The sequence below is a fragment of the Melanostigma gelatinosum genome (assembly GCF_949748355.1).
Source record: "Melanostigma gelatinosum genome assembly, chromosome: 21".
NCBI classification, from domain to species: domain Eukaryota; kingdom Metazoa; phylum Chordata; class Actinopteri; order Perciformes; family Zoarcidae; genus Melanostigma; species Melanostigma gelatinosum.
Window position 1 is genome coordinate 3,536,615 of NC_136654.1, and position 22,770 is coordinate 3,559,384.

A 22,770-nucleotide genomic window follows, 5' to 3' on the forward strand; every position below is an offset into this window, starting at 1 on the left:
ACTGAATATGATTTTACCAGCAGACTGTTGACACTGAAGTAGGCTCAAGCGACGGCCGGGGACGGTTTCAAGGCACCCCGCCAGTGCCTCCGTCACATCTCTAAAAAATGATCACAGCAAATTTCCAAAACAGCCGTTTTTTTTGGGACGAACTGACCCACATATTGGATACCTAAATGCTTACTTTCTTGCATGAAAACACATTAAACTCAATATAAAGTGATGTATTAACAGCTTTTTTAGTCTGGCTCAAGGTGCCCATACGCAATGCATCGTGGGGCAATTGTGTATGTGCAGTAAGCTCACAACCTCATACACAGAAATGCTGGCTCATGTAGTAAATACCAGAGTATTTTTCGTGGCCACAAAATGCACATAGTGTGAAGGCACTACATACTCAGTCTACGTCATACTTTGTGTGAACACTATGTTGTTTTTGAACACGGCCTGTGTGTGCCGGCGTGGGCGTGGTCTCCCTTCCACACTCACCTGTCTGCAATCAGCTCATCAAGCGCACCTGCCTCTCATAAGCTCCCCCATGCAGCGTTTCTGCTCCGGCTTTCAAACCAGAGATAATTTGTGTTGAGCCAAACAAACGCTGCTCTGTTCAGTATGTCGGTTGGAAGCGGCCAAAACGCTAAAAGACCGGCTCTTTCAGAATACACGATGTTTGAATCAGTCCATCTGTAAAAAAAAAAAGAAAGAATCCCTCTAGGTGTGTTATTGATTCAGTGCAATACATCAACGGTCTGTCTTTGTCCTGTTTTCTCTTGCTCTCCTGTTTCATATTGAAAAGGAAATTCAAATGACTCAGCTGGTTAGACCACCAACAGGATTTCACTTGGTCTATTTTTGTCAGAATGTTATTTTCAACATAAGCACACACACACACACACACACACACACACACCATGGTTTGAGATATTCTCTATTTTCTGCTTCTGCCGGGTGTCTTTCATTGGCTCGTCAGGTCGCACCAAGCCCGGTTGGCAGTGCTGTACCTCTGTTTTTCCATTCGTTCCATTTTCCATTTTAATTTCTTTTTCGTTGCTTCTGGATGGATACACCTGCAGTTTGGACACGGTATATATTGGCCTCTTTCTAGGAGTTACTTTTCATCACAAATCTCTGTCTTTCCAATTTATACACAGTGCAATGTGTTAGTTTAGGCAGAGCACTGAAGTCACGCTTACATTGGCTGATTCAACTGAGGTGGCAACCTCTAGGTCTGAAAAGCGAAGCCATTGCAGAGGTGCCTCACACTTCTTAATAGTTATATATATATTATAAATTATTTCTTATAGCCAGCAGGGAGGCGACTCCTATAGTTTCAAAAATAGTCCGATTTTATATTGGACTATAATATATGATACTAAATATCTCAGTCATACAGGTGCCATTAAAACCTGATCTTTCTAATTAACTTTGTGCATTCATGCACCACCTTATACTTCTCCTTATGTGCTAGGTTTTTGGTATTTAGATTTCTCAACGGGCAATTAACTCCCTTAGCAAAAATCCCTGTTGCTGATTAAGATTCTTTAAAGACCTCCCTCAAAGAGCAAGAGCCTATTCTGACAAGTCTAATTGCATAAACATCTGCTACAATTGGTCAATTCCTTGACCCAGGCGTCCCTGACTCAACTGACTAAATGCTGCAAATTGTTGATTCGACCCTCATTGCCACACCTTTGTAATCGTGTTTGCGACTGTAACGAAGTTATTCTGAATTGAAATCCCCTCCCACACTGTGATTAGGTTGGATGTGTTTTCCTGCTGTATTTGCCCTGCGGCACTGTTATTTATCTGTGTCCTCCGATGCACTACACCCCGACTGCTGCGCCTTTTTATGCTCATAAAAAGAATTCCCTTTTCCATCATTTCGATCAAATATCAAACTGTCTCTGCGGAGAAGCTAAAGGATGGCATTGCAGATTGAAGATAATGAAGGGCTTTCTGGTGACTCATCCCAGGACTCCCCCCCCCCCCCCCCCCCCCTCGGCTGTCTCCTCCTCTCCTTGGTTTCTACATCGATGCCCAACAGAACAGGCTAATTTCTCATCCCCGGTCTTGCCCTCATCTGTCTTTTCTCCCGCAGGATAAATGCTTTCAAAAGGGTGCAGAATGACTCAGCGCTTGAGGTCACTGTGAATGCATACCAACGGTGGAGGGGCCAGATGGCCGGTGACTGGGCAGTGAAGGGTAACACAGGGGCAACAGCCACGAAACTAGCAGACGCCTGGCTTTTTCTGCAGACAGTGAGGGTCGATAGACAGAGCAACAGGGTATGTAGAGGAGCAAAGACGGGATAGAACGTGTAAAATGAATACAAATGATATGACGTGAGACATTTATACAATGCTTCATTACCCATTCTATTGCATTTTTTTATGTTCCAGTGAGATCACTTCTCTTCACTTGATAGTTACCCCTCCATGCTCACAAACACCAGACACGCATCGTACTGCACCTGATCAAGCCATATCGTGTTTTCATTGTATACCCGACAGTAATTACCTGTCGGTGTTGTTTTCACTACAGGAAAATATGGTCCTGGAGACACCCGCTGTAGCGGGAACTACCACGGAAACAGCTTTGAGTACTTTGCCAGGTGTTTGTATTTCCGTCTGTCTCCGACGCCTTTGCTCAGACACCATCCATCTTCAGCCTTCATTTTGATCTCAACTACACACCTGTGAAGTTTTGTGACCGCATCTCGCTCGGCTGTGACGCTGTCGCATTGACAAATTCTGTCCACAGCAAAGTACACACGACTCTGTGGCAAGATTCCACAAATTAGATGTCTCCAGAACCACATTTTGCCATGGTTACTCACACACGGACACCCAAGGTGAAAACAATGTCAGTCACAGGCTGTCGCGGCTGGTAATGAAAGGATTCTCTGCAGGATCCCAGCTCCTGTGCTCCCATCCTTTATTATGTATGCTTGGCAAGCCTGCTCGTCCACATCCAAGACAGCCAGACAGGCAAGTAAAAATAGGAGTATGCCACTCTAAAACACACCCAAAAATGTGTTGAAAATGTTGAAGACGGCTTTTGTATGAACATTACCTCTGCGGTTTAAGACAAGTAATACATGTTTTCCAGTCACTGTAACTTCTAACAAGCCATCAGCCGTCCTCTGAATATTTTCCAATTCATGAAAATGAAAAGCAGTGAGCCAGCACAGCTAGAGAACTAATCACAAGTATTTCTTTCTTGCTTTCCAGGACACTCGATAATAAACAGAAACCAAATCCAACCTCAATGAGCCCTCAATGAGCCCTGATTCCATATATTGCCTGCTCCTACGCATTTCATTTCTTCCCAATTAGATGTTTTGCATCGACCGACAGCGACGTGGCCGGAGCGTAGCACCCTCCCTGCGGTTCCCCTTTAGATAAACACTGTTTGCTCTGTCAGCCCGTTTGTCGTAGTTTGTACCGTTAGCGCTGTTAGCTGCAAGCCTGCCGGCTCAGCTGTCACCGTGTTGAGAAGCAATCGAGATGCCACCAATTTTGTATCATGCAGCTTTAGGATTTCCTCCTGGCTCATTTTAACATGAAAATCCTGCCAAAAGGGGTCTGAAATATACACTTGATGGCTACATATGATGTTGACAGACCAAGGCTAATGCTGCGTAACCCAAGCAAAAAGTTAGCATCCTCGCCACAACGAGGAAGAGCTAAAGTAGAGCTCAATGTAGTCAAAATATTAGGTCATATGTGTTGACTTTTTTACTCTTCACACTGAACAGGTCATATACTGGCAAGCTCACATTCTGAGATACGTAGTATTCGTTGCTGCTTCGGCTGGTGAAAGATTGTCATTGGTTTTGAAGCTCGTTGCTGCCGAGCCTCTGTGTGGAATTACAAATGAACGCTGTCCATCCCATTCATTTCTCACTGTGGATCATTTTGTGTGATGGAAATGGTGACGGTGAAGAATGATTGTGTCTTCGATGATAATGGTTCAATTTCCGGTGGGATTGCTTGTTTCCTGACACCGAAAACTGATTACAGAAAATCATTGAAACAAAAATTCGAATGAAACTTCACATTGAAAAATGACACTTACAGATCTGTCTGTACTAAATCTGAATACCTTTTTCCCATCATGTTGCTCTCCTATGAAAACCATGTAACTTTTTACAAGGTAAGACAAACAACTGCTTTCCTGTCTTCAGCTTTGTATGTTTAATATAATAATTTATGTGCATACCAGATCCAATTCTTCCATTCTTACCTTTCACAATAAAACCCCACAGACATACATTGAGTAATTGTTTACCAGGCCACATTCGCTCAGAGTATTTCTCTGGCTTACAGAGTCAGAATCTGTTTTAATAGCCAGGTGTGAAGACTTTAGTATTTTTGCATTTTTTGCAGTTTCTCTGTCACGCCCCCAGTGTGTTAAAGCCTGAAGCAGCTTATTATAATGAACAGTATATGTCATTCTAACATAACACTGGCTGCTTATACATAGACAAGCAGAACTAAGGTTAGCTTTATGCTTCATTGCGAAAAAAAATGTCTGTTTCCCGAACATAACCATATCTCAGTTTGGTTGGCTGTTGTTTTTTTTAACATAACCTCTAACCCCACAATAGAATGTAAAATGAAATGCTCCTTGAATAGGGTCCCGAGCAGGATACCTACTACTGGCTGAGAACAATAACTACATCATAAAACTGTGTAAATATGGAATGTCTAAAACAGTCTCACGGCAGTTCGGGAAATAGTCACGAAATGTTTCGGGGTTTTAGGGTTTTAGGGTTCAGCCACATACACATACAAGCCACATACAAAACCAAAACAAGGACTCAAACACCAGCATCGTGGTGGAAAGTCCTGTTTGTTGGACCCATCCACCACTCCTCCTGACTGCCATTGATGGTCTTTGTCGATATTTGACACTACGTCACCTGATCTGACGATTGCATGGTCACATGGATGACATTTAAAGCAAAGATACTCTCACTGCCGGGGGGATATAAAATACATTATCTTCCAGGAAACCTCATCCAACATGATTGTGCCAATACAGCTTAGATTTGATTTGATTTTGAAAAGCAGCTCATTAAGCTGAATGGCAGAGGGATGCTGTGGCGATGATGTCATGTACTACGTCACTTGATCTGACTGTTGCATGGTCACAGGGATGCATTTCATTTGTGTGTCCACCACAAAAAAGGATCCTAACAGACTTTCCATTGGTGTTGTTTTCATCCTGAGTGACAACCAAAAAAAACAATTGATGTACCTGGTCACGACCTGCCACGAAAGCAGAGACGAACACATTTGGGTCCACCAGCAAACACCTTTCCCACAGACGGAGCCGACTCTCCATTACGTTGAGCCGATGACAGCTACGGCCAAATTGAATAGAGATCTGCTGTTAGAGTGCTTGCCAGGAGCCTCATTATGTTCGCAACGACTCTCATTCGCCGCTAAAGGCATTCTCTCCCAGTGAGCGGCGACGAGAGAGAGAGAGAGAGATGAGGTGATTTTTCTCCATCACCCTGTCGTGATACCCAGAGGAACCCACAGGGGGAGCTGCATCCATACTGTACCTGCCCTCTTCATGATTGCACAGCATCTATCATGTCCCCTGAATGACTTCAGCACTGATTTCTATCTTAAAATGTACATTTAAAGTACTACTTGGCTCCTTCTCGTGTTTCCACTAGAAGGAGCCAAGTAGCTTCCAATTCACCCTTCACACATATGTATGTCCGTATTATGGCCATTGAAAATACTTGCCTTTTCATTGGCTTTCATTGGTACGCCTTGTGAAACGAGCTGAAAACAAGACGGGGACATGTTTGCGCTACACATCCTCGCAGACACGGAGCAGCTTTGGCATTTATTTGGAGTTTGGTTTCTGTCCACCCGACAAAACGCAAGTCCAACATTTACTGTCTTCGCTCTGTACGGTCATCTCCTGCGGAAAATGCCGGGCATTTAAGTTGCAATGATACTCCACTATGTTCACCAGCTAGTTGCTAACTTTTGCGTGTCTGCTGTTTGGAGCTGGACGGGTAATACAATGTTGATTTTCATTTTTTGTCTTTTTCTCCCAAAACAGATAACTGCTGCAGCTGGAGAGTTGAATAATGAGACCGAACTGAAACAGTAAAGTTGAGGGCTGTACAACCAAAATAAGGAGCTGAAAGAAGCTAAAACTGAGAGGAACTGCAGAGTCGCGAGATAATTGTCTGTGTGTTTGCTACTACAAGTTACCCATTTGACATTTCACTTAATTATTTGATCGATTGTTAATATAAAACATGATTGTTAGAGCAGCTTTAAAGTGAAGACATGAGACCAATTTTGATCTCATCATCTGTGGAACGTCCACTGTGACGCGCTCTGTGCATCACGATAGCAGCGGCATCGGCCTGTTTTATTAGGAAAGCACAGAGGCATTATAAAGCTTTTGATTCTTCAGACTACTGTGTGGGCGCATGCACAAAACTCAAGCGGCGGAGAGTCATCTCATATTGTTTTCTGTCGTTCTGCAGAGCTTTTCTTTCTTTTTTTGGGGCCCATGTAATCATGTTACAGCTCAATTTCCCCGGCAACATCCCTCGCTTATCTTCATAGAAACTAACAGGAAGTGCAAATTTATGGTAAGGCGCTGAACTAAGTTTTTCTGCATCCCACTTCTGGTTGCCAAAGGAAACCCGCACTCCGCATATGAGGCAAAAAACCTTTTACCAACCACTTCTCCAAGCCCGCATATTCACCTACAAAAGGCGCTGAAGCACCACTTGGGAGCAGAGCGACGGAGCATCTCTTTGGAACAAAAGAGAAAAATGCATGAAAGAAGCTGAAAGTGACTGAACTCATGTAAAATGTATGAACTTCAGATCAAGCTGTCTGTCAAACGTGACCCATAGGCCTATGAGCGACTCAAACGTCAATTTAAACGTCAAATGTCACCGATTAAACGACCACTTTATACATTTTGTAAGAGGCTTTAGATGTTGAGTTCTAGGATCCGTTTTCTCTTAAATTCACTGTAGGAAGGGACATTCGAAGAAGCAGTTTTTTCAACAATACAAGTCCTACCTCGATCCGACCTGTTGAGAAACAGCGGGCATCCCGCTGAAGTCGGTGAACTTCATCAAGGTTTTAGCACATTTGTAAAATGGCGTCCGAGCAACGGAAAGTTACGCAATGCTAGTTTATTGAAAACAGGTGAGCGATTCAGTCAAGTACGCACGCTTTCATTTTGATTGTATTCGCGTGAAGCTTTGGGCCGATCTTCTTACTGTAAGACGGAGCCAGACTAGCTGTGGCTTTGTTCTCGAGCCGTGATGCTTGGCTAGCTTCCTATTTATTGGACAGCGATCACAGTGGGAATGGATCTTCTCACCTAACATGAATAACACTGTTATATCCATGTCCAACTGTGAGACCTGCCATGGGCTCAACAGTTTCCCACACTGAGCGAGAGAGTAATAAATGTCACGTTGCCTCGGTTAGAAAGATGAGTCATTGTTTTTACTGGATCTCCTCAGACGACGTACACTACAACCATTAACTGTGATGATGGACACAATTTACCCGGCGATGGATGCGTTTGAACAGTATCTTTGTCCGTCCAGCGCATAGAATCTCTTTCAACGCCTTCATCTCTACATCTCGATTTTCACCTTTAACAGGAACGCTACTTCTGGTCGTTTGCGTGTCGAGAAACGGCCAAATTGAGAGGACAAATATTCAGATGGTACCTGCTGTTGATTGAAACAGAATCACTTCTGCTGGTGTCTCACACACACACACACACACACTTGTCGGGGCACGCACTTAAATACGAATCCAATTTTCCTGTCCTCTAATTTCAGCCAGCGTGGAGACATTACTCAATTATGCTGAAATGATGCGATCAGAGTCCAGTGTTCTTGAACTGTGAGGGAGGTGTTCCATAAATAAACAGCATTAACAGGAGGGAGAGGGAGCAGTTGGATTAAAGCGCAGAGGAGTGAAGTAACGTGATTATATGCAATTAAGAAAGCAGCTGAATCAGTCAACCGAACTGAGTCACAGAAGGAGACGACGGTGTAGGTCAGCACTTTCATTTTTATTGTTGTATACGTACAAGGTATTTTTCTTTTCATTGAATAAATAATCGAAATGTGCAAAATATATTTTCCTACGAAATAAAGGAAGATTTTTACAGAATCCTTATGGAGGATTGTCATCACATGCTTTGGAACAACAGCGTCGTACAACATTTCATTTGGGATAGTGCGAAAGAGTCCAGCATGCTACAGCAGTGGGTTAATACCAGACGTCCAGCAAGAAAAAAAACATTTGAAAAAATCTTAGGAGAAGCACCTTGAATATTAAATATTAAATATTAAATATGTGCAGCATGTTGATTCAGTTCATGAAATTTTTTTTTTTTTTAAAGGGAAGATCAAGAGGCTGTGACAGATGGTCAGCAGAAGGGCTGTGGGCTGACAGCTGTTGGATTTAAAAGTGTCATCTTGGGTTAGGGTGTTACATCTGTGAGTCGATGATATTAAGCAGCTTCACATTGGAGCGATGAGGAGACGGTGAGGAAGGGAGACGATGGCGACATCTACTGGACGTTTGGCAGAGCTGCATTCATAAATACACAGCAAACGTTTCAAGAGGTTAAATTAGGACCGTTAGTGACACTTGCAGGGAAGACATCCGCTGGGTGGGAGTCCGACTCGTACAGTGCAGGTGATGCATGAATAAAGGACGGAAACATACATGGTACATTCAAATGTAACAAGCATGGATCACTGGACTGGATAGACTTGTCAACAAAGCAGACTGTATCATCAGATTACACAATAAATAAGCACAGCTATCTCCCCAGTGCTGAATGACATGCTGAATTACGAGCGGGTAATCCTTAAATACACACAATTCAAACCGATGGCCCGCTCTACCGCTTCATTGATATTGGGACCACGCGGCGCTTGAACGAAGTCTTATCTCACATTCTCAAATAGTGCCGTGAATTTAGAAACAGACAATCAGGACTCTGGCGTAAAGTCGTGTGTATGAGGGGGAACAAATAGAAGAATGCTTGAGGTATTATTAATAAGAAGTGACTTGTTTAGTTAAGATCTGGGACTGTTCCTCTTCAATTGAATTAAGGCATGCTGAATGAGAGGGAGACTCCCTGGAGAGTGAGAGGACATTTTAAATCGGCATGCTCCTCTCGCTGAGGTCATTATTCAGCTTCAGTTGCGCTGCTACGCGACGAAAGAGCCGTCTGGTGGAGGAAGGACTGTGTCCTCCTCTACAGAGCATAAATTAACTCTCCTGTGTGGCCACAGTGTTGGTGATGATTAACAGAGGGCCAGTCTGTAAAACAGCATCATGCTTCTTGTCGACTTAGCTCAAGAAACCAGAATTAAATTACACAGAGATCATTTTTTCATAAATAGGACACTTGGGATTTCACCTATGGAGTAATCTGTTTAACACCAAAAGTGCAGAGAGAGGCGACACAGGCACTGCTTTTTTCAATTCTGATCAGTCCCCATTCTTCAGGTCATGGTCATGCGCCAGGCTGGTGAAGGAGCGGGCTTTACCCAGCTGGTAGTGCTCCCTAACGGGCTCATCCACCTGCATGTATGGCCTCTCCTCCTCCTCCTCCTCCTTCACTCCGTTCTTCCTGTCGAACTCCGCTGTGATCTCGGCCAGCGTCTTGCCCTTCGTCTCCGGCAGCGTGAGCCCCAGAAACACGGCGGACACCAGACACACGGCCAGGAACGGCAGGAAGCAGAAGCTCCCCAGGTACTTGACGATAAAGGGGAACAGCATCCCCACCAGGAACAGGCTGATCCACATGCACGAGCCGGCCACCATGTACGCCGCCGGCCGGGCCGTCTGGTCGAAGATCTCCGCCGGCAAGATCCCCGTCACGCCGGCGGGGCCCAAACCAAAGCTGAGGATGTAGGCGAACACGCACGCCATGCTGACGTAGGACATCCCGGCCACCCCGCGGCTCTGGAGGATGAGAGCCACGGTGAAGACCATGGACCAGCAAGACATCAGGCCGTACCCTCCCACGAGAAGGTACCTGCGGCCCACCCGCTCGATCAGCAGGTTACTCAGTATCGAAGCGGTCAGCTCGGACGCCCCAGTGCCGATGGTGATGTATTGGATTTTCTCCGGAGGGATCCCTGCCGCGAGGAAGATGTAGTAAGCGTAGAAGTAGATGGAGTCGTTGCCGCACAGCATCATGGCACTGCTGGCAGCCATGACGGTTCTGAGCTGGGATCGCAGGTCAGGATCCTTGAACAGAGAGCAGGGCGTCTTGGCGGAGGCCGCGGATCCAGACTTTGATTTTTGCTGCTCCTGCTCCTGCAGCATCTCCTCCATCTCCAAGGCGGGGGCCTCGCCACCGCGAAGCCTTGCGAGGGCCCGGACACACGCCTCCCTGTCTCCCCGGTCGATGAGAAGGTACCTGGGGCTTTCAGGGAACCAGGGCAAGGTCAGCAGCTGGATCAACCCCGGCAACGCGTTGCTCGCCAGCAGGTAGGGCCAAAGAGGCTCGGCGCCCAGGAGCCCGGTGAGTCCCACCACCTGACCCAAGAAGATCCCGAACGCGGTGAACACGGCGGAGGAAAAAGCCACGGCACCCCGCTGGTGTGTGGGGGCGCTCTCCCCGAAGTACATCGGCTGGACGTTCATGCTGACCCCCGAGTTCACCCCGACCAGGAAGCGAGCCACGAGGATCATCTCAAACGACCTCGCCGCCCTGGACGTCAGCACGAGCACGGCGCCAACGAACAGGAATGAATTGTTGAGAAGCAGCGAGTTCTTCCTGCCGAAGCGGACCGACAGGGGCCCCGCCAGCAGGGCCCCGAGCCAGCCGCCCAGCGAGAAGGCCGACACGATGAGGGTCCACACCAGGGTCACCTGAGGGGTCTCCAGGACGGTGCCCCAGCGCTCCGCGTATGTCTCGTTGATGAAACTCTGGATGTAGTTGGTGGGAGCGTTGATGATTGAGATGTTGTAGCCATACTGGAAGGTGCCTCCGATGGCGGCGGAGCAGACGGTCAAAGCGAGGGTTCTGGTAAAGCCAGAGGGTTTGCGGGTTTCCTCTGGCTCCCCGGAGAGTTCGCGGGTTTCCTCTGGCTCCCCGGAGAGTTTGCGGGTTTCGCACGAGGAGTTCATCTGAAGACTCGCCGTACTGGAGGAGACGGAAAAGCGCGTGCCCTTTTCTCTCCGTGTCCTTGCGGCATTTAATCACTGCAGTTAGCGCTTAATACTTTACAGGATGTAGAAGGCGTCTTGGTTGTTTTGTTAATAAGTTAACGTTATTGCTGCAGTGCGGTTAGAAGCGTTGATAGCAGTGCGGTTAGAAGCGCTGATAGCGGCACTCTCATTGTCCTGTAAAAGCCGGTTCAGCTGTATGCATTTCCACACCTCAACTTACCTGTCAGGCAATAACCTGCCAACCTCCCCAGCAACAGCCAAGCACACTGCGACACCTAACCGAAGAAAAAGTTCGAATGGTAATATTAAAGTTGTGTTACCGCGTTCACTATTGCATTAAAGTGTTAAATATAGATAACAAGGTCGACACAATTTGCCGAAATAGCACATATTACCCTGTCAGTCCGTATTGAGGGCATAGGACAGAAAGTTGGACTGTGTTTTCATTGGTTTACATTGACCGTAGCTTCCTACGTCATCTCTATGCGACTATTACTAACGCGAGTGGCGGGTAGGCTAAAATATGTGAGTAAACGCAACTGGTTCACGATGCTTCCTCGTAAAATATAGCATGCATTGCTAATAAATAGCAACGCAATAATATCGACAAGTCGTTCTCAGTCAAATGTGTGTGTTTTTAACATGTGTGTTTGAATAGCAGCGCCATATAATTAGGCAACATTAGCTCACTAGCTAATGCTAACGTGGGCAAGTGTTTGGTGAGTTTACGTTAATCGCCGATAAAACGTAACGTTATTTTTCCTCTCCGAGTGGATTAATTGTAATCCAGCAGCATTTGTCTTTAGAGGAACCACAAGAAGAAAATTCACAGCTGTATTTTAGAAATGAGTCATGCCACTACTGTGATGCACTTACGTTTCATCTCCCTTATGGATTTATTCATGGGACATGGCATGAGTAAAATGAGCGGTCAAATATTGAGCTGAATTAACTCAAACGGCGGGTTGCACCGAGTGTAATGACATTTTTAATTGTATTTAGCAGATTAAAGCTGCAATGGACACTGACATTAATAGCCGGGACTTAAATACCGTACATTTCCTCTGCAACGTCTTCCGACATATCTTTTCTTTCTTTTTTTAGACTAGAACCCACGTTGTATGAGCAAGCACACATGTAGAAATTCTGAGATTTAATTTCCCAATGTTTCAAAGTGCATATGTTTTTGCGGTATTACTGTTGCACACCGACACCTATGCACTGAAATATGAGATGACAAAATAACAAACTAATAAAACCACCAGATACAACACAACAGTGTCGCATGTTGTCAGACGTCCTGTCTCCTGCCAAAGCATTAATTCCTGACTTTTTTTTGTCTTGCTTTCTTCTCCAACAGGGCGCCATCCCCAACCAAGAGGAAGGAGGACGACAAGAGTAAGCAGCGAGGGAAGGACAAGTCAGGAGCCCCAAAAGAAGGAGCCGACAAAGACCGGGGCCGAGACAAGAACCGCACACGGCGCAGTGCTTCCAGTGGGAGCAGCAGGTCAGAGGCTCTCCTCATGGAACTGTTACGTGAATCTGGGGGGTGACTCCTCACGATTTTTAATTATTTTATTTGATAATAAAAAAAATTTGAAAAATGAATTAATACAATTTAAATTTTTCCCGAATTCTCAGTCCCTGTTTTGCCTCCCTCAGGGGCCGAAGGTGATATTCAAATGAGATTCAAATTAATGATTAACCCAGCGCAGGAATAGACCGAGTGAGCTTCTCTCCTGACTCAACTTCAAAAAATCTTCTAAGTATTTTTAAAAACTCTGACTCTCAAAGTCCGGAGGTCTGCAAGAAGTTTAAAGTTCTACCCCCGTGCAGGCAGAGGCCTGCACGGGGTTCTCCCTCGCTAAGCTCTCCTCAACTCAGCTCCAGCTAAAGAAGAAGTCCTCCTTCGAGTGTCCGTTCCAGACTCGGTTCGAGACTCGGTTCGAGACTCCTCACACGACTGCCTTTGGTTTAAAACTGTCACTATTTATACTCTTCTGGGGCTCAGGACCCCGAACACTTCACACATAACTTGATTGATGACACATGAATCGCCCGTTCTCCAACGTGACCTTAAAACCCGGGTATACTTTGATATATGTACCCGTCGGACTAATCAATGACCTTACCGCCCGGGTATTCCTACGACTGCCGACTCGGTCTAGTGACTTTGTCTTTGAAGTCTCTTCTAGAGAAGCCTCTGCTACCGGCAACCAGGGCAGACGATACATGATGATTTGTGAGGGCAGTCTGTGCTCTTTCATCTCCGGCCGGCATGGCGGCGCCTCCGTCTTATACGAGACTTGTTTTAACTCCGGATAACCAGGACATGGCCGTGTAGAGGCATCACGACTTCGCAACACATCCACCCTGTTCAACAGAACACTAGATATCCTGACAGTTTACATGTCGGGTGAAAGTGAATTTTTAATTTCAACAATCGTCGTGGCTTTTTGTCAGTGTCCAGCTGCTCTGTATTTGGTTTTGACTTTGACAGAAGCTCAAGCGAGTGTTTGTCGTTGTTTACTTTCGGGACAGAGGAGCTTAAACAGCTCAAGTTATAATAAGTCATAAATTGTTTCAACCGTCCTAACCTAAAATCTGCTCTCGCTAACCTCCAGCTCCAGCAGCAGCTCAGGCTCCAGCTCAGGCTCCTCCAGTGGCTCCAGCTCGTCGGCCTCCAGCCACTCTGGCTCATCCAGCTCCCGCTCCTCTTCCTCCTCCTCGTCCTCCTCACCGAGCCCCAGCCGCCAGCGCCACAACAACAGGCGGCGCTCCCGCTCAAAGTAAGGAATAAGTCATCATCTATTTGTGAATCTTGTATTTTTTTTGTTTATGTATAACTGATGACTGTATGAATCTCTCACCCTCTGCAGTCGGGGAACACTAATGTTATTTCATTCATGACGACAGTAGCAGCTGAAATATAAATGTCCCTCTAGGTCAAAATCAGCGAAGAAGGATGACAGGGACCGCCGGCGCAGGAGTCCCATACCCAAATCCACCAAGGTCTTCCTCGGCCGGCTGACCAGAAACGTCATCAAGGTGAAATCTTTGAGACCTTTTGGAAATCTTTTTTTGGGCAAAAGTCAACAACAAAGCCCTGAATAAATGTCTCGTGTTCGGAAACTGTGTTTTTCCTCACGCATTATAAAAAGAAATCGAAGTCACTTTTTCAATAATTAGCTCCATGAGCTTGCAGTGACTTCAGTTCCTCATTAACTTTTTAAGTTTCCAGGAGCTGGAGCATTAAGTTAGTGTTGTGGAAGGGAGCCAACAGGGAAACAATTAGTGACAGAGTATAAGAGTAGGTGGATGGACTCCATTGTGTGAGGTCTGCTGTCTCCATCACCTTGTATGTACATGAGCATTGTACGTTTTCTTTCCACAGGAACACATCCAGGAGATCTTCTCCACGTACGGCAAGATCAAGATGATCGACATGCCCATGAACCGCATCTACACCCACCTGTCCAAAGGCTACGCCTACGTGGAGTTCGAGACCTCCGAGGAGGCGGAGAAGGCCCTGAAACACATGGACGGAGGTAGGAGGATGTGGAGGCGGCCACAGCATGACTGGTTGTGTGATGCAATGTAGATGAGACTCTTTTCCTCAATGTCTCAAAATAATGTTTCTCTCTTCCAGGCCAGATCGACGGTCAGGAGATCACAGTCACAGCTGTGCTGACTCCCACGGTGCGCCCCGCCCCCCGCAGGCTGTCGCCCCCACGCAGGATGCCCCCGCCGCCGCCAATGTGGCGACGCACGCCCCCTCGTATGAGGAGGAGGTGAGCGCCATGTGATGCGGCAGCAGCGCTTGGTTATGGAAGCTAATGACGCAGATTAACCCTGAACTGCCGCTGTGTTTTGTAACACGCTACGCTTACTGCTGTTTGACATTCAAACTGTAATATTTGTCAAATGTGTGTTTTTATTTTTTATTTTTCCTTCGTGTTCTTTCCGATCATTCTCTGTATTTCACCGTCACTCTGCCTGTCTTCTCTCTCTCCGTCCCAGATCTCGGTCTCCACGGCGTCGCTCTCCGGTTCGTCGCAGGTCTCGTTCGCCCGGCCGCCGCCGGCACCGCTCACGCTCTAGTTCCAACTCCTCTCGCTAGTGAACTAGAGAACTCCCTCCTCCCCCTCCCCCGTCCCCGGATCCGCTCCTCCGCTGTGTCCTCAGTGTGAAACGTGGTGAATCATGAACCATTTCATGATGACAGCATTCACAGCACAACCATTGGATGGTAGCCCACCATCATATTGACCTCATGTCAGCATGGAGGAAATCCTCCACCGCGCTCGGATTATGGACGTGTCTGTGTTGTCATCGCTGAACCCGTCTTAAAAACATCCTGCAGGACATTTATGGAAATCAGTATTCTCTGAAATCCACCTCACACTCAGTGCTGTCCAGTGTATTAAAAAACTATTACTACATTACAGATGTTAAATGGTGCTACTGGTCATAATTTTGGTTTAAATCAGTACTGTGCTTTTAGAACCGCCCCTTCTCTAACCCTCCTGTTTATTTGAGTGATTCTCCAGCATTGCCTCTCATAGTCGACTACACGGGCAGCTACACGAGTGACGTACCAGTTAGCACCATGCGTCTGCTTCAATAGAAATATGAAAATAACACACTGGTCATTATTTCATTGTCAGTAACATGAGGTCAGAGGGTAGTTGTGTTATTACTGGCACATCAGGATTCCGGTTATTCTTTTTCCATCTAATTTTTTATGTGTCACACTGTGACCTGATTTAGACATTTGTGGTTTTAGTTTTTCCCTTGAATCTTGTTTTGTATAGCTGGCTTATAGAGTGACAATAAAAATCATGTTTTGGACTGTAAAAAAAACCTGTCTGACTCGAATACATTTCACCATCATTAGGAAGGAGCATGAGTGTGTTTTGCATTGCAGGGAAACGTCAGTGTGCCACACCTCTACCCCAGAATGTAGGAATACTCATTCCCAGCAATTCGAATGCAGTAGAAATCAGCTAATCCTGATCAGACATATTTTACAAAAATATATATATATTTAAACACATTTCTATTTCCTGGTGATGTTTAAGCCGGCGGCTTGCAGCTAACAGTGCAAACTACGTTAAAGTGCTGACGGATCTAACCGTCTTCACTCACTTGCCGACAGACGAGATGATCGATCCCACTCTCGTGTCTGTGTGAATTATGGGATTGGAGCTGCTTAGCGTAGCTTAGCATAAAGAACAGCAAGCGTGTTTATCCCCACGTGTCCAAAGTTGGAGAATAGGCCTGCCAGCGCCTCTAATGCTCGCTGTTTACCGTCATATCTGATTTGTTCAATCCATACAAAACTCTAAACGTTGAAACAGCCAGTTGAGGTTTTAGAGGAAGTTATGTTCCGTCATTTGTGTTGTAAACATCGTCTCATTTATCTTTTGGCATGAAAGACAATAAGTGGATTCCTTAAATGTCTCACTGTTCTTTTATTGCTGTTTTCATGGGTTAGGGTACATTAGTTATTCATAAAACAACCTTGTTGGCCTCTTGTCTATTCAACCATGTAGTTCCATCAGAGAACCATGTAGTTCCATCAGAGAACCAATGCTGTGGTGGGGACCCAAGAAGACCGGAAGAAGTCTGGAGAACACGCTCTTACTTTGAAATTCACGGCGGAAAAAAAACGCATGAAGAAAACATTATCTTTATACTCACCAGGAAAGACGCACAACGTCACAATAACGTAACAACATTTTGGGACACAAACAGATTTTTCCAGGTTGGAAGTGAAAACAGTGCGTCTTTCATAAGACATGTTCCTCTTTCTGTGAACTTCTAGTGTGTCGACAAATGTTATTACAAAACAGCTGTCGGACCATGTTTCCAACTCTAATATTTAAGTTTTAATATATTCTATGTAGCTGTTAAGGCGGGCTTTTGTTTATTTCTTCATAATGCAGTTTATTCCGGATGATACGAGCCTGTCAATCAACCTCTGGTGCTCATTGTGATCAGGTGATCAGGCTCGGGATGAATTGTAATCACTTTGACAATTCTCTCACTTTTTTTTTATCAGGTTCAATTTCAATTTGTCCAATTTGACGAATAACAAATACATTCAAAACGAATGAAATGGACATCATCGTAGACGCACCAATGGGACGGTTTCCACATTTTGTTAAAGTTAGTCGTCTTGGAGTTTATCAGTCAGTGACTCGAGTGGAATATGTCCCAAAGTGGCAGCCTTGAATTCATTGAAGTAATATGGAACAGAATGTTAATATCTCAACATCTGTTTTACATTAAAAATTGAAACAGGAATGGAGAGAGGGGAAGTGCGTTGGGAACTGTTGGAACCACAGACAGAAGACGGGGCTTGTGGGGGAAATGAAACTGGAGGCGTGAAGGCAAGTCCTGCAGCTGGAGGCTTTGGGTACAGAGATCTCTGTGCTGGCTCTCTTTTGCTGGTCTCTGCTGCTCTGTGGCAGGAGGAGATAAACACGTCAGCCGGTTCAGGGAAAACAGCAGGTCGGCCCTCCAACAGCCAATCCAGATGTTTTGGCCACCCGTCCCTGCAGCTGTCCCTGAGCACACATACCCTCTAGGACAAACACTCCGCCTCCTCATGCACATGATTCAACAGATGTTTGTTCAGTGAGTTTCATGAATCAGTCTCCATTATTCACCACCACCACCACTACTACTACGTCTCCCTACAGAGTGACACCAGGAACCCAGGATGGCTTTTTACAAAGTGTGTCTTGTGTATTTAACTGTGTTGCTGATTCTCCCCGAACAAGGTGAGTGTGGCTTGTGACTGCTAATAGAGTCTTTTCATGGCAGCTGAGAATAGCAAGAAACAAAAAGAAAGCACTGGTAACACTAAATGTTAGGATTTCTTTGCTGAATGGATTTTTGGTTTGTTATCCACCAAATTTTGAGGCAAATTAAAAAAACAGATGCAGATTCAGGCCTGCACAGGACTTTAACACAGTGTGAATGTGTCCACACTCAACATAAGATAAGATATACAGACAACATGAAAAGGGCCTTTTTGTTTTCTGATTCTGAGAAAATCTCATGTAGCTGGAGGGAAAACAAGAAAGTTCAATCGTGGAGCAAGCTGTGTGTTCAAACAGAATGATATATTTGTTTTAGAGGCATGCAAAGTTTATGAAAAGACACAAATGTATGTGTGTATTGGAAATGTTTCAACTTTTACAGGGGGGAGCTAATCCCGGGCTAGCTAGCTTGCTGCTTAACTTCAGCTATTTTGCGAATCTCAAACTATCTTGGGATTAGAAGTATTGTTTGTACAAGTTATAGACATTTTAACTTTCTGAAACATAAAAAAGCATCAGTAAATACCACACCCATGAATTTTGAAGATGTGTCTTAAACATGGCGGTTGATAACAAAAGGCCGAAACGTCATCAAGCCAAACACTAGTCCGCCTTTAGCGTTGTAGTCGTAGCATTAGCTTGTTAGCTCTGGCGATTGCGTTTACTCTTGTGAAGATTATCTTGCCGAGCGAAGCGTCCTAGTATCACACACTTTTGTTTGGCCACGGAGTTTATTTTCTGCAATACTCCAAAATCCAATGGAAGTCCATGACTTCACAGCTGCAACACGGCTGTTGGACTTGTTATTCAGCTTGTCTGTTCTTGGCATGACTCAAACTGAGGACCACAGAGACGAAGAGTCAAAGGGGAAGAGATTGAATCCACGCCCTCATGCCGTCAATACACTTCAATATTTTCCCTCACGCAGTCTTAATGTCACTGATGTTATTTTCTGTGTTTGTGTGTTTTTTTAGGCCGTCCTCAGTGTTACAGCCCTCGGCCCAGAAGTGCAGGATTTATCAGTCCCCCCTGCTGTTCGATCGTCTCAACGGCCTACGTTGACAAAGCTTTTGTTTCCTGCTTTGAACAGAAAGAAAACACTTATTCTCACTGTAGACGACACGCATTCATGTAAGGAAGAGTACTCATTCTAACACAGGCCTCATTTCGTGTCCGCGTTACGGGGTGTGGCTGGTCGACTGTTTCGCTCGACCCGTTTTTGGAGAAAATATCCGATAGGCCTTCTGTACGTTACCTTCCCAAACAGACAACGGGACAGAGGTGTCTGTGACCAGGAGCAAGTATTTTCAAACAAATATTGAAGTGTTTCTGTGTCCCATTTGTCTTTGCTACTCCACAGTTTTACCTCAGTGGACAGAACACACTACTGTGTGGCTGCAGAAGCCAAGTGGCTCAGCAGGAGATTCAAAAGGTTACAAAAAGTAAGTTTCAAAATAAGTAATGATGAGCAAATCTTGATCTTTTCTTTTTTTGTGTATCTTTTGTTTTTAATACCATTATAATTTGTCCCGTACTCCATATTCTCACAATAGCATAATACTCTAAACATTTGCAGGAGAATCAAATGTGTCATGAATGGAAGAAACACATTTTCCACGTGTTAACCTGATGTTGACCTGTTTTCTCCACAGAGAGGGATATGTTGCCAGTCACAATGAAGATGTTGCATCACGACGTCTACTCATAAAGCCTCGCATTTACTGGACTATAACTATGACTTTGCAGCAGTTTTAACATGGTCACTACAATAAGAGGCCTTTTTTTAACCGTATTGTGCCTTTAAGGACAAGTCTGGCGGTTTTTCTATATTTTTCTTATGAGTGATTGCCATGAAAAGACCAACAGTGAGTTGATCCTACTAACAAGTATTTCCTGTGTGGCCAACCCTGATAAAGTATTGTTCTTTTTACTCCGCGACATTTGTCTGACAGCATGAGTTACTTTTAAGATTACAGATTTTAAAAGACAAGTACTGTCTTTTTTAAAGTTGTAGACTCTGTTTCAGTGTCCAGTTTAATTGTATAATCCTTAACGTTTTAGTGAAATGGCCGTTAGGACATATTTAGCTTCTATAGTGTGGCATGTTACGATAGATTTAAATCTGTTGTGTGGTTTATAACGGATGGGCTGGTTAAATACTCACTCTGTATTACATTTGATTTGATACTTTCTTGCTCACAGCTTAATCAATTAAAGAGATTCTGACATTAAAAAAAAAGTGTTTTATTTTTATGGATGTCTTTAATGAAGACATTAAAATAAGACCACTTGTATCCCAACGAACTGATCATCATGGAATAAATCTGCCAGCAGGTGTCCCCATTCTGACTGTATCACATGATAAGAGTCACTTTAGTTCAAATACAAAATATTTATTGACATGCCCAAATAGCATCTCCACATATTATATATCTTATATACACACACACGGAGGACTGATACAATTAGTTTGTTCTCTGCAACAAACTAAGAGCCCAATATCAAAACCACAAAGTCCTCCTGTTAGCCCACATTCTCAAAGTCTCTGGAGCCATTCCTCCCAGCTTCACTCATCTCAGTCTTGGCCCTTAATCTGCTTTTGTAGGACTCGTGTTGCCATCTTATTGACAACGAAGGCTTCGGTACGTTCAGTTCACAGCAACACCATCCTTCCTTATTTGTTTCCCCCCCAAACAACGGCTGTGGTGGAGGAGCAGGTCAGGGTTTAGGGTCTGTGTCTGCTTGGCTGGGAGGAGGATCCATCATGTCTTTGAAACCCAGTTTGGTCAGAGGCTCCTTGGCCATCAGTTGACTGGAAGAAAACACACAAGACAGCAACGACATTAGCGTGTTTAACTGTATGGAGTCACCAGACATGGGGATGATGAGGAGGGGCATGGAGCTTCTCACTTGTCCATGCGGCATTCCAGGTAGTCTTTGGACTGCAGGCGGCACAGGGAGTTGTCGAAGTTGTTGTTTCTCAGGCATTTCATAAACGTCTCCTTTAAGGCCTTACACTCTCCTGAAATAAGGCACAGCAGCGGGCCATGGCGTCAGCACATTGAGCAAAATATGGCCAAGATATCTCTAGATTAAAATATAAAAAAACGACTACCAGCTAATGTATATCAAAGAGCTCTGGGAAGAAGGAAGACAGAAGCAAAAGGAACCTAAACAAGCGTTATTCAGCCAACACAAACAGGACAGTCGGTGTCCTAGCTTACCGAAATGATCCAGAGGGAACGCGCCTTTATCGGGAGCCCGAGGTTTGAAACTCTTCGACCCAAAGTTCATGGCGGTAGACATGTTGTTTTTGTTGTTGTTTGTTTTTCTTTTCAAATAAAATAGAAGCTGCTCGTCTGCTGTAAAGGACTCAAAATACGAAGTCCGCAGCGACACGGCTGCGCGACCCTGTTGTCGCGTAAATATGACGTTGCGGTTCGCCTCAGACATCAGCAGTCGATTCAATCGCATCGACCATCGATCGAACACAAATTAATATGAACACTATATTAACTAAATTGGGTTTATTTTTCTTATTTATAAACTAATCATTAAAATCTGTGAGATTGGGCTGACAATTGATTTGACAACACCTGATGAGAGAGAACCACAAAGCCCAGAAAAAGAAATAATAACCCTGTGTAAATTAAGGGAAAGCCTGCTGAAAATACACTATATAACATGGCCCAGTGGTTCATAAAAATGAAATAGGAACATTATTATTATTATTACTAATCGTAATAATGTTGTTTTTGTGAACTAAAAATGATCCTGGAATGTATAGAAAGGACAATCCTGCACAATATATTCTTCTATAATACAACATATAATATAATAATATGGTACTCTGGGAATGTGAAACGGCTTACCATGAATTGAAAACTATAAAATAAAACAATAGTTCTACAGTAAGTCAAATAAAGTACAATATTCACTATAATGCTTTATTCTGCTTTATTGTTGTTTTTTAATTGCACTTACATTTTTTTCACTTTATATCTAATACCTCTCATATATTTGTTTATGTTCTGCATCATCTCCAAATTATGTATACGATAATCAAAGTGGATTTTAAACATTGTATTGTTAGAGATGGCTTTTTAAAAGATTTTTTTTGGGTGCGCAATTAATTGTGTTCTGGTAGTCCACCGCTGGATGCCTCACTTTCATAAGATATGAGGGGCGGAGAGGAGGGAAGACGAGACGGGGAGGCAGGGAGGGAGGGAGGAGGTGATGGAAACGTAAGGGCTTGATTATAATGCAGTCAGTGAGACTCAGTGAGAGAGAGAGAGAGAGAGAGAGAGAGAGAGAGCGCGAGAGAGCGAGAGAGAGAGAGAGCGCGCGCGCGCTCACCGGCTCGGATCCTCCAGTCCTGTCCTGTGTTCCCTCTCCACTTCAGATTGGAGGTGACAGGTGACGGTCTGTCTGTCCGTCCGTCGGACTCCAGCAGCGGATGTTCTTGGTCGGGCTTCTTCTCACCGCGGCGAGGCTGGACGGATAAACACCGACCATGTCGCTGGAACCGGAGGGGAACAACCGGCTCCTGCAAGACGTGCTGGCGAGACCGGGCAACGGAACGTGCGCGGACTGCGGCAATCCAGGTAGGCAACCCCCGCCGTTCAGTGCCGAGCCGAGTCGATGTAAGCCGGTGCATGCAGCTGCAGTTGCTCTAATGCGTGTAAGATGCTGTGTTCAAGGGGGGGGGGGGGGCGGTGCTCCAA

The 22,770-nt window shown here is 44.9% G+C and overlaps 3 protein-coding genes and 1 long non-coding RNA gene across 4 annotated transcripts; 2 read left to right on the plus strand and 2 right to left on the minus strand.

Annotated features, from left to right (window-relative positions):
• Nucleotides 1-8,205: 8,205 nt before the first annotated feature.
• On the minus strand, nt 8,206-11,311 carry LOC306795030 (solute carrier family 2, facilitated glucose transporter member 11-like). The gene has a single exon (XM_079293358.1). It carries the CDS (start codon nt 11,172-11,174, stop codon nt 9,525-9,527), a length of 1,650 nt encoding a protein of 549 aa, XP_079149484.1. The 5' UTR covers nt 11,175-11,311; the 3' UTR covers nt 8,206-9,524.
• Nucleotides 11,312-11,694: 383 nt separating this feature from the next.
• Nucleotides 11,695-16,071, plus strand: LOC306795269 (RNA-binding protein with serine-rich domain 1-like). Its single transcript, XM_079293733.1, has 7 exons — nt 11,695-11,741; nt 12,577-12,723; nt 13,841-14,005; nt 14,162-14,264; nt 14,611-14,764; nt 14,866-15,007; nt 15,237-16,071. Coding segments are annotated over exons 1-7 (813 nt in total). The 5' UTR covers nt 11,695-11,739; the 3' UTR covers nt 15,337-16,071.
• Nucleotides 16,072-17,706: 1,635 nt separating this feature from the next.
• LOC306794898 lies at nt 17,707-19,984 on the plus strand. The gene is made up of 4 exons (XR_013772951.1): nt 17,707-18,004; nt 19,021-19,177; nt 19,407-19,488; nt 19,699-19,984. It is a non-coding gene; the product is annotated as an uncharacterized lncRNA (long non-coding RNA).
• A 145-nt stretch (nt 19,985-20,129) lies between these two features.
• Nucleotides 20,130-21,456, minus strand: cox19 (cytochrome c oxidase assembly factor COX19). The gene is made up of 3 exons (XM_079293138.1): nt 21,271-21,456; nt 20,957-21,068; nt 20,130-20,858 (listed from the first exon to the last, which is right to left on the minus strand). The coding sequence occupies exons 1-3, from the start codon at nt 21,350-21,352 to the stop codon at nt 20,765-20,767; spliced, it is 288 nt and encodes a 95-aa protein (XP_079149264.1). The 5' UTR covers nt 21,353-21,456; the 3' UTR covers nt 20,130-20,764.
• Nucleotides 21,457-22,770: the final 1,314 nt, after the last annotated feature.